This window comes from Cornus florida, unplaced genomic scaffold (assembly GCF_030987335.1).
Source record: "Cornus florida cultivar Cherokee Brave unplaced genomic scaffold, ASM3098733v1 CherokeeBrave_3.0.0_Hap2_Chr01, whole genome shotgun sequence".
NCBI lineage: Eukaryota > Viridiplantae > Streptophyta > Magnoliopsida > Cornales > Cornaceae > Cornus > Cornus florida.
Window position 1 is genome coordinate 110,137,988 of NW_026775571.1, and position 18,887 is coordinate 110,156,874.

General features: G+C 36.4%; 2 protein-coding genes across 3 annotated transcripts; both read right to left on the reverse strand.

Annotated features, from left to right (window-relative positions):
- Positions 1-490: 490 nt before the first annotated feature.
- On the reverse strand, positions 491-1,960 carry LOC132280690 (uncharacterized). The gene has a single exon (XM_059782450.1). The coding sequence runs from the start codon at positions 1,958-1,960 to the stop codon at positions 491-493; it is 1,470 nt and encodes a 489-aa protein (XP_059638433.1).
- Positions 1,961-8,010: 6,050 nt separating this feature from the next.
- LOC132313462 (LRR receptor-like serine/threonine-protein kinase GHR1) lies at positions 8,011-13,625 on the reverse strand. Of its 2 annotated transcripts, XM_059812245.1 has the most exons (4): positions 13,460-13,625; positions 12,037-13,268; positions 10,236-11,786; positions 8,011-9,041 (listed from the first exon to the last, which is right to left on the reverse strand). In XM_059812245.1, exons 2-4 carry the CDS (start codon positions 13,097-13,099, stop codon positions 8,458-8,460), a joined length of 3,198 nt encoding a protein of 1,065 aa, XP_059668228.1. In that variant the 5' UTR covers positions 13,100-13,268; positions 13,460-13,625; the 3' UTR covers positions 8,011-8,457. The 2 variants fall into 2 exon arrangements, with proteins under 2 accessions (XP_059668228.1, XP_059668219.1); XM_059812236.1 differs by having other exon boundaries at positions 12,037-13,625.
- Between the last annotated feature and the right edge of the window lie 5,262 nt (positions 13,626-18,887).

Consider the following 18,887-nt stretch of genomic DNA (forward strand, 5'->3'; position numbering starts at 1 on the left):
AAACTACTCCTTACACTGATTGGTAATGTCCATCATAGGAAAAAAGAAAAGAAAAAATACTGTCCACTTCCAAAAGTCATCAAACTATGCAAACAAATAATTAAAAAAAAGAAATTAGGGATTTGAATAAAGTTATCAAACAGTGACCAGTAATCAACTATCATAAACATCACAACCTTACTATAATTTAATAAAAAGGAATCAACTATGTAACTTACCTACCTTGTGTAAGCCAAAAGGAGATAAATAGCTGTTTGTGTAGAACTACATTGTGAAGGGGGCAACCCAAATTGGATGTGGATCAATCATCTTCACACTGCTTGGATAATAAAGTTTTATGTTGTTCTCTCCTAGGCAAAAGACACCATTATCATGGTAATCAACTATCATAAACATCACAACCTTACTATAATTTAATAAAAAGGAATCAACTATGTAACTTACCTACCTTGTGTAAGCCAAAAGGAGATAAATAGCTGTTTGTGTAGAACTACATTGTGAAGGGGGCAACCCAAATTGGATGTGGATCAATCATCTTCACACTGCTTGGATAATAAGGTTTTATGTTGTTCTCTCCTAAGCAAAAGACACCATTATCATGGTAACCATATTTGTCGTTAAATTGGTCAAAGTTATCATCTGTGAAGTAGATGGAATTCTCCATCAATTCCGGATGATCGCAAGTTGAGAGAGAGAAAGATTGATTAGAACCCACAAACAGTGCCCGGTCACCTAAGCATTCCACAAGTTCCCACTTATTGTGATCAAAATCGAACTTGCGAACCTCAAATCCCAATGTCCAATAAGCCTCATCCATTCTATTCAGTTGTTCCTCAGAAAGATCATCACTATTAGTGATGATGTTAGCTATGAACCTGTAAAGCAGCAAAAGATCCCCCGAGGATTCAACTAAATAATTATTCTGAATAAAATGATAAGATTCCTGAAGTTTGTCCTCAAGCTTTCCAGGACAAATGGAAGGACTATCAAACACTTGATTTTTGGGACAAGAAGGATCTCTGAGATCCCAAGCTTCAATGCTATCATCATCTGGTTTCAAGGCATAAAACCGCTGATCTTTGCTGAAATACATGATGTCACAATAATATGGGAGCGAACCGTCCAAGACGGTCCACCTATCGTCCCCGGGTTTGCAGAAGGCAATATCATTAAGTCCCATGCCATGGAGGGCCATTATAGTGCAGTCCTCGTCAAGTTTTGGTTTTGATTTTGATGACGAAAAAGAATAACAGGGGAACGATGGGGCTGATGACATAGCAAGCCTGTGCATGTAATAAAGGCAGACTTTTCGAGAGGAAAGGTAGATCTCTGATGAATCGTATAACATTTGGAAGCGGGTGATGAGAGAAGGGGAAGGGGAGAGGTGATCGGACTTGAGGAGGCGAACGCCGCGGACGTGGGGTAGGGTTTCGATGGAAGGGAGGGGAATGTAGGGGAAATGAGGGGAGTCTATCAAAGGGTTGTAGAGATAAGGGTAGGAATTGCGAGGGTGTGCAAAGGCTAGCCAGCCGCCATGAGAAGAGCCCACACATCGTGCGGCGTCAGGGGTTAGGAGGTCCCTCTGCCATGGTATAGTAAGATTCTTCGGAACCCTAATTTGACTCTGCTCCGAAACGCTGAAGAAATGAAAATAGTCCTCATTGCTGCTGCTGCTACTGTCGTCGTGCTTTCCTGTATTTTTGTGATCGACAAAAGCAACACCGGGAGGTACCATGAGCAATGGTGATGAAGATGGTGATCGATGACTTGCGGGGGGTGGTGGAGGAGGTGGAGAAGAACAAGAAGAGCAACCGGTGATCCGTGAAAAGGCTTTTTTTATGCCTCCAAGGAGCAAACAACCACCACCACCACCACGACGCCGGCTACTGGAGTTGTGAAGGCTCGCCGGATTGAAAAATGTTTTTAACATCCGATCGCCAAAACTCCTCCAATTAGCCATTTCTCTCTGGAGTAATGAAGTACTCGTAAAATTGATTCTCGAAAAATAAAAAAAAGTAAAATTGATTCATCACTCCCACCTCTCAACCCTAATTTATGGGTAAATTACCCACACACCCTGGTAAACATTTATGGTGAATTTACCATATTATTCTTCACCTAAAAGCTTGTGATTTTTTTTTATATATATAAATTATTTTTTTTTATAGTTTATGTTAATTTTTTTTGCATGAGACAAATACCTCTTGTAATAAGTAATTACTAGATGTCTTCAACTATTTTAAAATACTGAGTTTCTCTACTGCAATATAGAAGTGTTAAAGATCAATAACTCATTAACACGTAAAACAATGCAAAAAACAATAAATTTAATCAATAATCAATCAATACCAATAAGTGTAAATGGGTAAACTATAAATGACTGAAAAATCAGAAAAAAAATTAGTAATTCTCAACTTCCTTTTTGACCACTTGTAGCGTATGTCCTCAAATCTTTTTGACCTAATAACTTCTTTATTTTATGAATATACACATAAATAAATAACATTATTTTTGCAAGTAAGAGATTTTTTTATTTTTCACAAGAAATCACCTTGATTGTTTTGTGTGGACTTTACTTTATTTACTTATTTTATGTGTTTAATTCAATTTTATTTTGGGTGAACATGAGCAAACCACCCCATTCACCCCTTCTAAATTATTATCTTGAATTGAATTTTCACAACCATTTCTTATAGGGCACACGTACTTGATATCAGAGCAGTTCCTCAAATTAGTGAAAAATAAAACCATCGTATTGTTCCTTGGGCCCACGAGAGACCGTCTCCTGTCACCATCGGCCAAATGCATGGCCATTATGCCTATCAGAATCAGAGAGCCACTTGTTCCAAAAAAAAAAAAATCAAATACAAGAAAGAACATCGATTTTACTTAAATTCCTTTCCATCCGTAGGCGATACGCGCATGAAGATAAGTTTTTTTTTTTTTTTTTTTTTTTTTTCCGAGAAAGATGAAGCTAGTATATTAATTAAAAAACTGTACAGAGGAGGCCTTTGGTCCAAACAGACCCATACTAGATGGGGAACAAGAGCCTAGAGGCCCAAGCAAGAAAGACAGCATTTTAGCGGCCTAGGGCCCAAAATGAAACTAACAAACCAACAATGACGGTTGCATGGCCGTTAATGGTGGAATGGTGCAAATCCGGTGACCAAGCTGTAAAGGAGTCGAAGCCCAAAGGCTTGGCGATTTCAGTTCAGCGGAGGACGACAACAAGAGGGCGGAAGGTCCCAGTCCTTAAGGATTTGATGAGCAGCGATGGAATTTTTAAAAATCTCCAATATCAAGATCGAGGTAATGCTGTTGAAACCCTGGATTGAATTGAATTTTGGGATAACTTTGCACCCCGAAAGATGCGAGCATCTCTCTCCTTCCAAATGTGATACACGAGAGCTGCGAGGCAAAGCTTCCAAAAAAGATTCAGTGGTGATGGAGAGGACCACTGGACGCTGAAAGTCGAAATAATGTCCGGCCAAGAAATGGCTGCAATGGTGATGTTTTTTTCCTTCCAAGGATGGGAACTCCATAAGTTTAGAAACCTCAGTTTGCAGGGCAAATGAAGAATCCACATTGGGATGTGAATTGGCACTCAAAAAACAAGTGAGTGGTGATGGGTTGTGAGGATCTGGTTTTATTTTATTTTATTTTATTTTGTATATTCTAGTTATGTTGCCCAAACAGGAAGCAATAATATTTATTCATTTTGAATTCTATATTGCATAGTAAAATCTGTGCAACCCGTCTCCGTGACCTCGAAAGCTTTCCTTCCATGTGCAAATTGAAGGACTGTCCCTCCTCTTGGCGCATAACTCTAGATTGGGATCTTTCCCCTTCAAACATTCGACCTATGGTTTGAAGGGATAGCTCCCCCTCTAGTCAATTGACTTGAAAAACCGTTCGAAAGGTTTTCCTAGTGGAGAGTATTTAAGTCATCCCATCTCTGTCATTCGCTCCAATGTCCTACCCTACTGTGCACTGTGAACCTTATCTATTCCATTTCCTTCCTTTCCCTTCATTTGAGTTCAAATTGTGTCTGTTTGTATATGGGAATCATGTCTATGCTTATATATATTTGAAAATCATATATAAATATATCTCCTCCAAATTAAAGCCATGCCACACATTTTGCTACTTAATAGTATGAAGAAATTGAACAAAACTTGCTCATCTTTCATCTTTCAAAATAATAAATTGAGTCTAAATTCTCCTAAAAACTGAGTGAGTGTTTGAATTTTTTGTGTGATTACAAACGGACAAAAACTAGCATATTGTTATAAAAGTTATGCTAAGCACAATCGTGAATGTTCTTGTGCAGTCGTGACACTCAGCATTGTCCATGTTACAGCATTTGACTAGAACAAATACTTCGGTGCAATCACGATACCATACCTCAATTGAACAAAAGGCATATTTAACTTGTGTAATATTAGGGAGCACAAAGGATCTATCAACTGCATCCTGACTGTTTTTGAGGTTTTTTTCCTTTGGCTAATTCTACAAAGGAAAACTACGAAACTACTCCTCCGCATTGTTTCCATTAAAATTGTCCATCTTAGAACTCTCTACATCCAAAATTATGCATACATTTTTTTTTTTTTTTTTTTGATAACTAAGAATTTTATAAAAAGCACTCAAAAGGGAGGCGAATCTCATGGAAACAAGAAAAAAAAGCCACAAAAAGCCTCAAGCCTTCAAAGAGGCCAAAAAAAAATAACAATCTCCTCAACATGATCAAAAAGATATATCTTGGTTATATTTCATCAGCAGAATGATACTAACAATAACAAACAAACAAATAAAAACTTGAAATCCACATATATATATATATATATATATATACACACACACACACACTCACATTGAAGTAATTCAGATTAATTGAAACAAGTAAGCTTATATAGGAGCTTATCAAGTTTCATCATCAATACACCCAAATAATAAAATTAACCAATGAGAATTATAACCAAAAACACTAGTAAATAATAAATCAGTGCAATTTCATATATAATAATAAAATGTCATAAACCATCACAACCTTTTCCTACCAACCATAGTGAAAAAGAATCAACCAACTAACCTAGATCGTGGAGGAGGAAATGGAAACCTAATTAGTAAGGCAAAAGGAGACTATGTAGAACTACATTGTGTTGGGGGCAACCCAAACTGGATGTGGGTCAATGATCTTCAACCTGACCGGATAAAAACGCTTTAGGTCGTTATCTCCTAAGCAAAAGATGCCATTATCATGGCCATGATATACGTCGAAGTTATCATCTGAGAAGTAGATGGAATTTCCAATCAGTTCCGGATAATCGCGAGTTGAAAGAGAAAAAGAATGATTAGAACCCACAAACAGTGCCCGGTCACCTAAACATTCCACAGGTTCCCACTTACCGTGATAGTAATCTAAGTTACGAACATCAAATCCCAGAGTCCAATAAGCATCATTATCACGAATGTAATAATTCCTTTCTATGGCCTCCGTCCGGAGATAACTATAAAATCTCTCTTTAAAACTCTCAGGATGATCAATGCCACTTTCAGCAACACTTAAAGCTACAAACCTAGAAAGCAGCAAAAGATCCCCAGAGGATTCAACTAAATAATTACGCTCAACACAATTATAAGATAACCGAAGTTCGTGCCCAAGCTTCCCAGGCCGCAAGGAAGCACCATCAAACACTTGAATTTTGGGACAAGAAGGATCCCTGAGGTCCCAAGCTTCCATGCTACAATCCGAATTGATGGCATAAAATCGCTGATCCTTGCTGAAATACACAATGTCAGAATAAGGTGGGCGCGAACCATCCAAGACGGTCCACCTATCGTTCCCGGGTTTGCAGAAGGCAATATCATAAAATCCGCCGTGTATAGCCATTATAGTGCAATCCTGGTCGTCAAGATTCGGTTTTGATGAAGAAGAGGGGAACGATGGGGCAGATGACATAGCAAGCCTGTGTAGGTAAAAATGGCAGGCTTGTTCAGGGGAAACGTTGTGCTCTGATATGACGGATTCGTCCCCATCGACGCTGAGGAGAGTCTTGTTTAAGAGTAGGAAGCGTGTGATGATGGAAGGGGAAGGGGAGCGGTGGTCGGATTTGAAGAGGCGAACGGCGCGGACGGAGGGTAGGGTATCGATGGAAGGAAGGGGGATGTAGGGGAAATGAGGGGAGTCTATTAAGTGGTTGTAGAGATAAGGGTGGCAATTGTGAGGGTGGTTAAAGGCCAGCCATCCATGAGAAGAGCTCACACATCGTGCGCCGTCAGGGGTAAGGAGGTCCCTCTGCCATGGTATACTGAGATTCTTCCGAACCCTAATTTTATTCTGTTTCGAAAGACCGAGGAAATGAAAATAGTCCTCATTGTTCTTGTTGTTGGACGCCGCCCTGTTGTTGGATGGTGGTGGTTGTACCACTTTGTTTCTATGCTGTCATCGACAAAAGTAGCACCGGGAGGTACCATGAGTAATGGCGATGGAGGACTTACAGGTGGAGAATGAGGAGAAGAAGAAGAATAATGTCGGATCGGCGAAAAGGGCGAAGCTTTTTCGAAGCATCCACCGCCGCCTCCAAGGAGCAAACCACCACCACCACCACCGCCACCGGCTTGACTACTGGAATTATGAAAGCTGCCCGGCGTGGAAGAATTGCACCATGATTTTAGCATCGAACGGTGGCAATACATCATCCGATCGCCAAAACTCCTCCGATTAGCCATTTTCTCTCTCCAACTCTGTCTCTGTGTCTTTCCGTCATACCAGCCTACAAAGGACTGAAGTAGTAAAGTAAATTTTGATTCATCGCTACCATGTCCCAACCCTAATGTAAATTACTTTACTTTACTAAATTATATGCTTAAAATCATGAAACCTTGTTTACTTTTAAAATAGTGTATAAAACCTTAAAATAAAATAAAAATAAAAATCCTTAACTAATAATACTTATCAAGTTAATTTAAACCCGTGACCCACCATTTAACTTAGTTATGGAATGTTTAATTTTACATTGTTTTTTAATATTAAATTATAATTTATAATTATTATTTTAAAATTAAAAAAATATACCTTTATAATAATATTATTTAATGTTAGATGAGATCTTATCTTACTAGCTAAAATTTGACATTTCACAACTCATTTAACGGTTACGTTAAGAGTTTACGAGATAATTTGATGAGTTTTGTTATTTTAGGAGTATTTTAAATTTTATTGGGATTTTATGCATGATTTTAAAAGTAAGGAGGATTTTTATGATTTTTAACTATTATATTTATTTATATATCGTGTTCAATGTTTGGTTCATATTTTCGGTTTGACTAGTTTTGTACGGCTTGGACTTCGGTTGCGCGACATAATAGCTAGAGTCCGATCCAAAATAAATCGGGTTTCTAATTTTCAACCAAACCTAAACTGAATTGCAATTTACGCCATCCAAAACCAAAAATATTATGCGCTCAAGTTGGATTCGCCAGAATTGCAACCCTAACAAAGAGCACCCATGCAATCACATTAAATCAAGACTATAATAACAATGTAAAATTGCTAAATTTTTTTATTTAATAGTATTATAATGTGGCAACCGGATCAAGTATGTTGCATCAGCTTTGCATCCTCATAATAACCATGTTGCATTAATGTTGGATCCAAATCCAGTGTCAATACCATTTCCCTTGTTTAGCTATATTTTTTATTTTCTTAATTTTAAGATCCACTTCTATTGATTGTCATGGTGTCATTTGTACAATGTTAAAGAAGGTTCATGTAACATTTTTCAAAGTGGACTGTGTTATTGAAACTCAATCATGTTTCAGAATTTTAAAAATGTAAGGAAAAATATTAGGCTTTTGATCAGTGGTGGTTTTAAAAATAGAGAACGAGGCAGCCATCCTAACAACAATTGAGGAGCCAAAAGTTGGATAATCATGTTGAATATTGGGTGAAATTTCATAGCAACTAAATTAAACTGTCATCTTCAATCCTAGAAGATAAATAAAGAATAAACCGAAAAATAAACCGAATTGAGGAGGTGAATAATTTAACAAAAAAATAATAAACAGAATTGAGGAATAATTATTTTTTTAATAAAAAAATAATAATTAGAAATGAGGAGGTGAATGCTCCCCATCTAGTTGATGAACTGAAGGCTCTGCTAATATGCAACCAATAAGGAATACCAAGAGAATGATATATCTGAAGAAACAACCATTTTCTTGGCCAAGCCCCAAACACAATTTAGACAGTCATAGCCATTTTGAAGCATTGATCAAAGCTTGTCAACAAAGGGTGAAAGTTTGTTTACACTGAAATATGCCCAAACTTTACAGCATTGGTTAATAAAATTAGCCCATCAAACTAGATGCTAAACTAAACTACTCTAAAAGGGAGGCCAATGAACTACTTGATTCCCACATAAATCTAAAGCCCAGCAAAATGAAATCAACAAATCATATAGAGGAAAGATCTTCATATATAGTCTTGATACCTGGCCTCTCAGATACACAGCGTATACATCGCAGTGCTATCCCAAGGACCTCCTTCATTCCCTTCTCCGATGCTGGAATCCTCCTCTCTGGGATCAATGCAGCATCAAAACAGTCTGATCCACGACCTTCAGTTACTCTCAACCGCACCCAATCCGCTAAATCTACCACTCCATCTTCACCAGAAACAACATCACCAGCACATTTTCCAGTCAAGAGTTCCAACAGAATTACTCCAAATGCATAAACATCAGACTTGAAGGAGGGCTGTGGCTTCTTGGAAGCAGCCAACTCTGGCGCACGGTAACCTAACACGCCAGTATCAAGGATCTGCTCAATGGTGCCAGCCTGAGTCATTAGGCGATGAAGGCAGTAATCAGCAACACGGGCATTAAGATCAGGGCCATCTAAGAGTATGTTGGTCGCTTTGAGGTTGCCATGTGGAATGGCACGGTCAAAATGGAGATAATTCAGGCCACGTGCAACATCAACTGCTATTTTGAGCCTTTGGGCCCAGAATAATGGTTGACCCTTTCTTCCAGGACGATCTGCAGGAATTGGTTTATCAGATATGCAAATAAAAGCTACCCAGAAACAACTATACTGTAAACTTGGTGGAAAGAATCACCATATGAGCACAAGTATGGATGAATATGGATTTTTACGTCTTCCTATAGTGTTACAAAAGCATGACAAATGCATTGATTAGAGCAAGAAACATGTAAGACCGATAAAGTATTTGCATAGCAATGGACAAGAGAAAAGCAATAATAAAAAAGCATGAAAATTTATGTTACGTTAATGCATTTTTTTAAAAAATTGCTTGTTGAAGTAAAAAATGGATAGGGAAGGTGTCTCTATCTTTGATCAGGGGATAAAATGGAATTCTTGTGGAAGCTTGTATAGCACCCCATATGATTGCCTTACAAAACAATTGCCTATAAAGCATAACATCTTAGATATCCCACTAAAGAATCATAAAATTTCGACCAGGGCCTAAAAGAGCATTATTAGATTTAGTCTACATATTCGCAGCATATATTCAGTCAATTTGTTTGAGCAGAATACCTAATTGTAACTGCTCAATTATATAAAAGGGCAATAATTGATCCGTTACATTCTGTCATTTTATATCACCCAAATGATGATCTTGCATGTCATGATAATAAAAGGCTAGAAGAAATTGTTTCATTGACCGAATGATCCTCCAATTGCAACATAAGATTTTAAAGCCCTACTTCCAGTAGTGTTGACTGGTCATACTATTATGTTTTACCGGAAGTGTCCAAACAGAAAGAAATGGAAAACTCAGCTCCACAGAAAAGATCATGAAGCTAGAACAGCAAATATTATCAATATGATGAGTGTAGTTGACAAAAACACTAATCTGAGGTCCTAATGCAGTTTACCCTAACATTTAGTCAAATTCAAATTACCATCTCGTGAAGCTGGCAAACCACAAAACAGATGGAGAATTCAAAATCCAGTTTGTGCCTTCAGGCCAGATAATAGAAAAATAGATGGTACTAAAATCAAATATAAACGTTATCACTGTAATGGTTTAAGATTGAAATTTGTCCAACTCCTAAAGATCTCATTCTACAAGTTCTCCATTTTTTCTGGACATCTTGCAGGACTTTGAATCTATATATTTCTTTACTTTGTTGGGACCCACATTCATCGATTTTTCAGTGTAGAAGCAAAATCGTAGGGTTGAAAGAATAAGAAGGGAAAAATGTTACCATAAAGAAAGCTTGCAAGACTTCCGGGTGAGATGTAATCTGAAAGAATGAGCTTCTCATGCTGTGTGGGACCCCAGTAGTACCCTCTCAATCCCACGACATTCGGATGCCTGAGATTTGAAAATTTCTTAGCTTCCTTAGCAAAATCCTTTTTCTGTTTTGCCACCCCTTCTCTCAACCATTTCACAGTCAAGAACATACCATTATCAAGTACAGCCCTGTATGAAGTCCCGTGACTACTTCTCCCCAACACTTCAGCTGGAGCTTTAGATAGTTCGTCAGGTGTAAATGAAAGTGTATCATCAAGAAAATACAGCTCACCAGGCAATTGATCTGGTGACCTGACAACATCCAATCTCGCAAGGTTTTCTGCAGTATAAGACTGCCCAGATTCTGGTGACCAAGAGAATTGACTGTTCTTTGTTGGGGAGAAGCCAGTTATGGATGCCATTTTCTCATCAGGACTTATTATCTCAGATGAAGATCCTTTCCGTGAAGTCATAAGATCCTCAGCGGAAACAACTAAAGCACCAGCACTGTCCCTTCCCCTGAAGACAGAAGGATTTGGTAGGGCCCGCCTGTGTATATCTTTGTTTGTAGCGTGCTCTGGAAGAGATCTCCTTGATATGCGAATGTAATGAATGAAGGTGGCAAGCAGGATCAGAATTAAGATAGCAAGCACACATGCAATTATCACCGCCACTTTGACTATAGTCCTGATTGGTTTCCTCTTGGGAATTCCAGGTGGAGAATGGCTCAATCCAGGAGGACCATTCGGAAACTGTAATCCAGAATTTCCAGGGTAGAAAGAAGATAGTGGAAACTTTCTTAGATTCTCTGGGACAACCCCAGATAGATCGTTATACGACACATTAAAGCTTTGAATAAGGTTTGAAAAGTTACTTGGTAACGAACTTGTGAAATGATTCAGAGAGATATCTAATGAACTTAGGGAACTCATGTCAGCCATGGAAGTTGGCAGAGAACCAGAGAAATTATTGCCAGCTAGACTGAGCACTTGAAGGTCACTCAATAACCTAAATCCATCCGGAAAATAGCCACTAAGCCTGTTATGAGAAAGATCAAGAACCCGAAGATTGGGTTCAATGGAGGGAGGAGCAGAGAACTCAATACTTCCAATAAGAAAATTGTTTCCGAGGTGAAGTTCTAGCAATGTGGGCGATGTTAGCAGAGTAGTTAAAATAGGTCCATCTAACTGGTTGAAACAGATATCAAGGACTGAAAGTTTAGGAAATTGTGAAATCGCTGTTGGGAGAGTGCTAATAAGGGAATTATGGGAGAGGTTGAGGTAATTTAAACGCAGAAATTGTGAAGTTACCTCAGGAATGGATCCTGTTAAACGGTTCTGGCTGAGATCGAGGAATTCAATGTTACCCCAATCCTTTAACCTGGTTAAATTTCCTCTGAATTGGTTTTTTGACAGATCAAGTACTGCACAGCTTCCAGTCACCAATGGCAATTGACCAGAAAGCCCATTTGAGGAAAGATTAAGGATGTTCAAAGTAGTTGACGTTATCATGCTTATTGGTCCTGAAAGATGAACTAGATGTGAGACGCATAGCAAATCAAACCACACCGGACTAGTTATTGTGGCAGTGGCCAAAGAGCATTATTTCCTATGTAAATGACATTTTCAGTTATATGTTGCAATGTCACAACATTTACCTTTCAAAAATATTATGATACTTCTATGCTAGGTGTAGATAAATGTTAACTGAGAAATTAAATAAATTCAAGAAATACGGGAATTTCTAAAGAGAAATTCTACTTAAAGAAGTACCTGTAAGGTTGTTTCTGCTCAAATCCAATTCAGTTAGAACCAAAGAATCCCCTTTCAGAAGGCCATTAGGAATCAAACCAGAAAACATGTTGTTACTGAGCTTGAGGACCTGAAGCTCATAGACAAAATTAAATCCAGGTAATTCTCCAGACAGCTGGTTGTAGCTTAAATCCAACACCTTCAAGTTCCCAAATATCTGTTGTTCACCCCCACTCACCAGTGAACCTTTGAGCTGGTTGTGGCTAAGATTTAGATACTTAATAGTCTCTGAAATGCCCGGTAGAAATTTCTGCTGCTGTGATGCAGAATTCAATAGCAAATTCCCACTAAAATCAACATGAATGGCACTTGAAAGAAGCAAGAATTCCACATCTAGATTTCCGTCAAGCATGTTACCGTGCAAGTCAAGCACCTCAAGATTTGTCATCAGCTCAAATCCTTTTGGGATTTTCTTTGTGAACGCATTAAGAGACAGATTTAGAAATACCAAACTCGTCAACTTAGTCAATGATGATGGCAGTAACCCAGAAAAGGAGTTGCGACTCAAGTCCAAAGACTGGAGAGAGGCAAGCCCTGAAATTGATTCTGGAATAAAGCCAGAGAAGTTGTTTCCGGCCAACGAGAGGTTCTGTAAGCTCCTCAACTTACCAATATCTGATGGTAATGATGAAATGAATAAATTGTCCGAAATATCCAGATACTCAAGGCTTTTGAGGCCACCTACATTGTTGGGAACTTTTCCAGTCAACGAATTGTTGGACATGGAGAGTTTCACAAGCTTTGTGAGGTTCAAAAACACACTCAAATCAGCTTTCCCGGACAAACCCAGATTATTAAGGACAACCCCTGCAACATTTCCACCATTGCACACAATCCCATTCCAAGAGGAGGGGCACCCATTGAAGTCGATGGACTCCTCATTCCAAGAACCAAGCACAAAACCCGTGGGGTCACGCTCGATCCCCTTCTTGAATTCAAGCAGTGCCAAGATGTCCGGTGAAGGAAGCTGTGCAATGGCAGAGACCAAAAAAAGGGATACCACCAAAATCCTAAAGCAATTCATACTAAAACCACCAAAAAATGGCTTCACCCAAATATGATAGAAGCTTAATGTCAAGAACCAAAGTAATCTTTCAAGCCCTCAAATCCCCTATTCAAAGAAACCCAGTTGACTCACACACCATTCAACAGCCACAACAACATTTTCTTCAATAAAATGAGCAATGGCAACCCTATAGAATGAACTATAAGAACTAAGATTCACATTTTCAACCAAAAAAAAAAAAAAAAAGAAAACTCATTTATTTCAACACATAACACTTGTAACAACACAAACTGAGAGAAAGCAATAAATGAGTGATATAAACTTTACAGTGTGTCACATTCAAAGATCTAACCATGGAAAGTTCAGCATTTTACTTACCACACCATCTCCACATGAACAGAGCGAATCTGGGTAAAATGAGCCTCTCAAAGATCAATCTTTACAGCAAACAAAGCCTCTGTTGCACAAATTAGAAGTTCGAACAATCTGAAAGTACAGATTTGCAGAGCACATGAACTTCATTTTGCAGGTCCTTCTGTGACACAGCTCAGGCATTAAAAAGAAAATGTGCAATGCATTAAATACAATGGACCCAGAAAAGTTTTTGGCTTTGGAAACTTTAATTACAACAATTTAGTTTCCGAAAGACCAAAAACTTCTGGCAGTTACAGTACAAAACCCTAGTCTCTCATGTTAAATAACAAAGGAAACAAACCCAAAAAGGAAATTACTCTCTTCTCTTAACTCGTCCTCGTTCTCTCTCTGGTGATAGAAGACATGAGACCCAACAAACCCTAACTTGTTCTTTTTGTTTGTTTCGATGAACACCTAAAGAAACCCTAATTTTTGTCCATTCTTTTGAGGGTTCTTCATGATTATTTTAAGCAGAGTCTGCAAATAACAGAGAGAAAAAGCGGGAACTAATGTGGTTTTTGCAAGTTTTTGCCGGTAAATGAGCTTTACCCGCCAAAGAAGGGAATTTCATAGTGGACGTGAAATGATTTGTTAAATCTAGGAAAGATTTTTGGGGGGAGTAGTCAGATTTTACAACTCATGAAGTCTGGGCGGACAGGATCAGCCCAGCTTGGAGCGAACCCACATTTGCCCTTTGACTAGTCTTACGTGTTACCATGGTGTGTAATGGGGGTGTATATATATACTCATATATCTAATTGTATAAAATAGGAGGTGAAGTGGGTGAGGGAATAACTGTAGAGTTAGTGGTGGAAGTGTGAACCAATGCATATCTATGCTGAGGATCATCAATTGGAAGATGAGGAGCTATGGTTTAAGTGGTCCATACAGTGTACAACTACAACACATTGTTATCTCTAAGTATATTATGGAGGAAACAACAACTTCCTCTAATTTATTTATTTATTCATGAAAAGAGAGTGCATGGTGGAAAACAAGAAAAAGAAGAAGTGCATTAAGTTTCAGAAAGTTTTTCTTCGATCATCTGTTAAGAGAAAGTGAATTGAGTAATAATTATTTTCCTTTTTAATTTAAGAAAAAGAAAAGGATGGATTTTGAATATTTTTTATTCCCACGTCTTGTCTCCATCCAAACACATTAGTAGCTGCCAATTACCCTAATGGAGTCAAGAAGAAAAATATCCGCTATGGCACACACCCAAACCATGGAAAAACTTGGTCAAAATTTGTTTTTGGATTTTCAATGATTTTTTGTGCGAATGGCTATCCTCACATATATTGCTATTTTCAAATTTTATTAGGTTAGGAAATTTAATTTTTTAGAATTTAGTTTATATATAGACTGGAGTAACATTCTCCAGAATATTTTTAGGTTGCATACTGCTCTCTAAATTACTCTAGCATTATATATATATTTGTTTAACCATTTTAGAACCCAATTCTAAAATAATTTAAACATTTGTGCATATCATAGCCTTTCATCACAAGCCACTTCCTACAAATAAGGATAATACACGCGCTCAAACTCCTTTTCGGGCACTCGTACTTTCTTGTACACCCTCTCTTTCTCTTCTTCAAGTATATATACAATTTTTTCATTCTAAATGTTTTGTTGTTAATCGATTAGATGTTGATGAATAATAATCACAATTGCGACAACCTTCAAATTGTGATTGCTTATAGAAAATATGAAATGAATAAATAGAAGTTATGTTTATATCTATGTGAAAATCATCTTCGGGTTTCGATTCTAAATTTTCTGAATAAAATCATAAAATACTTATTTTATAATATCGCATGATTTTCGAATAAAATCGGAAATGATTTTGCTCTAACTTTGACTGTTTTGTAATATCATATTGTTGATACACAAACATATTCGCCAGCTTGTATATGGTTAGTTACTCTCATTTTCTCATTCATGTTGCGCTCATAAGGGGATTATGATTTGCAACTTTCTCTAGACCTCCTGTAAAAGCATGAAGGTTAAAAAAAAAAAAACGGCTGCAATATTTTTTTTTTTTTATTTTTTTTTTTTTTGGGGTAAGTTAAAGTTTATTAAAAGAAAACCAGAAACTAATACAAAAGAAGGGCCATAACCCAGCAAGCCCAAAGGCAAAATACCACCCAAAAGGGCAACACGCAGAACAAAAGAAACCCCACAACATAATGGAATGTTACGATCCTGCATCACAACATAATGAAAGAGACGAACTCTTAGTTCTTCGTCGGTGAAGTTCATGTTCTTCAATTAATCACGTTCACCAAAGTCACATTCATACATTATCTCCTCTAATCGTCTCTTTCCATGGTCAATACAGTGAGTGCACAACACAATAAGCGTATATTGTGTAGAGAGATGAAAAGAGTTCCGGCCACCAATTCCAAAATTCTAATTTCACGCCAAAATTCTAATTTCACGCAAAAGTTGTTGATCAAAGAAACAATGAAGCCTCTCAAAACAGGCGATAATTCAAAACCTCAAAACTCTCCATGTACAAGAGTGTAAATTTTAACTTCCAAAAAACAAAAGTAAATTTCCCACCAAAAAATAAATAATAAATAAATAAAATAACAAGTCTATTAAATTTCAAGAACTCTCTCTATGTGATGATTCGTGTAAATTTCCAATATAAATATATATATATATATATATATATATATATATATATATATATAGGTAAGCAACAAGTGTGTCAGTGAACTGTAAATACCACACATTATGCATGAGCTGCTAGGCAAGATAATGCTTGAATTGAGATGGTGATCGGAATCAATGAGGATAATGGAGAAAAGAAAGAAGAAAAGCTGGTTTGACAATAGGATAGAGATTGCGACGAGAGAGATTACATAATACTTGGGATTCTGAGATCGTATATGTTATGTTTGAGAGCACCAAATTGGTGCCTTACATTTAGAACTGAAGGAAGTTTAGTTCAACAATTGTACTAAATTTTCCTTTTTGTTTATCGTCCTTTCATCACACAATCAATCAAAATACAACAATCCTGATATACAGGAAATTGAGCTATAGTAGCAAATTAGAACATGTTGAGGCAGATGTAGCAAATTTAAAAAAGATTCCAAGCTACAAAATACAAGTTGCAGTATCCATTAGACCATCAACTGCAAAAAGACTAGGGCTAGTGAGCAGTGACATCATGATGTCATACTTGTTTCTCTCTCGTGAGTAAGAAAACCAATCTTTTGTTTCCAGGGAAGATGAAAACACCATCAAGTATAAGTTTGTCCAGCAAGTATAAGTTCCATTTTCAAATGGTAAAATACCAGCATAACTTTGTGATCATTCTAGGAAAATGATAAGAGTCATAAATCAATTGGTTTGCAGTTGTTCTCCATTGACATTTAATATAGTTAAGACTCATCAAAACTAATCAACTTAACTAAACTTTATACAACAGAAAAACAAGATACAGATCTTCCCACAAAAAAAATAACAAAACGTTATAATGAACTTCTTAGAATCTCCCCATCAAGAAATTCACCTTAAAACTTATAATGGGAATGGCTCACTTCTTCCCGCCCCCAGAAACATTGAACTTGAAAAATATAACGTCTGCATCTTGCACCACATACGTCTTTCCCTCCTGTCTATACTTACCAGCAGCCTGAGATAAATTCAAGCTTCTAAAGAGCACAATTAGTATCTTTTTACTAGATTATTATTTTCATTTCCGGTATAAAATGCTTGTTGGATCTTAGTTCGAACTCCGAATCATTTATGCTTATTCTATGGAAAACATCGATGAACAACTCCTCTGTCTCTCTATTCACGTTTGTCTCATACTTGACTATGTACGTGCAAAACTTTATTTTGTTGTATTTCAAGTCTACACCAAAAATGTAGCTAGAGGCATTTTTTTATACTTGTAAAATTTATCATTTTAAAGCAAAATAATAATTATATATATATATAAATATATCAAGTACGAGAAACCAAAGTAATTTTATTCTCTTCTTGTATATTGCTCCATTTATTTACTTATTAATTGTTTTTTCCGTTCTGTTTTGTTTTTGATTTGTCGACTTAACACTGCACCATCAAACACTACAATTAATATTGTTTCTTACATTGAACGGCCCGTCCACACGTGCTCACCTCAAGTCGTCGAGGTCCATGCATGCATAGTTAAGTACACAAGAGAATGATGTAACATATAATACATTTATATATATATATATATATATATATATATATATATATATATATATATTTTGTATGTAGGTATATGTTGTATATATTGAGAGGGTGAAATATGCACTGGAACAGGTTGGCATTTGGCAGTGGTTAGTCCAGGGGAACATCTTTGGAAACTATTGACTATTAATAGTAACAAATATACGTTAACAAAACCAAAATATAAGGGATATATCCAAAAATGAAAAAGATCACAAATTTATTTAGGTTCGTAGACGGAATTTTCATCATACATTTGGTTAGTAAATTTTTTTCAATAAAATATTATTTTGTGAGTTTGGAGAGTATGAAAATAAAAATAAAGTGATTGCATTTACCAAAACTACTTTTTTAATTATAAGATTACTTTATACTCTTTTGAGACATTACTCTATCTTTTGAATTATGAACAAAATTAAAATTTTAAGTTCAAAATGAAACAATGAAACTGATATTTAATAATTTTATATATGTGATTATAGGTACAAGTTTAATTAATAAAAAAATTTGTTCCGAACAATATTTAAGAAAAAAATTGAAGTTAATATATATATATTTAGTCATAAATAAGAAGAAGAAAAAAAAAAAAAATGAAAGAAGTTGAGTCTAAACTAAATACAATATGCTTCAACTAAATTAGACTGATACATCTAATATATGTAGAATTGAAATTAAATTAGTTTGTTACATCTAATTACCTAGAGTCCTAAAGTCAAGAGAAGTCTATATATAAAAAAGTACATGTACGAATTAAATTGTAAGTTATATGTGTAGAGGCACTAATCCTAATTATTCACCTAACACTCTGCTCTTATATATATATATATATATCACTCTAAATCATTACATTAAACCCCACTAAATTAACTATGACCCAATTGTAATAAAACCCCCTAAACTAAAAATAATCCCCTAAACTATAGAATTGTTGCATTCTAGGACAATCCGTCAAAATTGTTAACGGAAGGTGAAGGGCAGCTGTTCTTTCATTTTACAACTTAACATGCTGACGTGACAAGGCAATCTTATTGACCAATTAAAAAGAGACATCACATCGTAAGTTCATATACTATACTGCTTGTTATATCTATTTCTCACGGCAAAAATCCTTCCCTTTAGTTATGTTATATGCATGAAACTCTCACAGAATTATATATGTATGTATATATATATA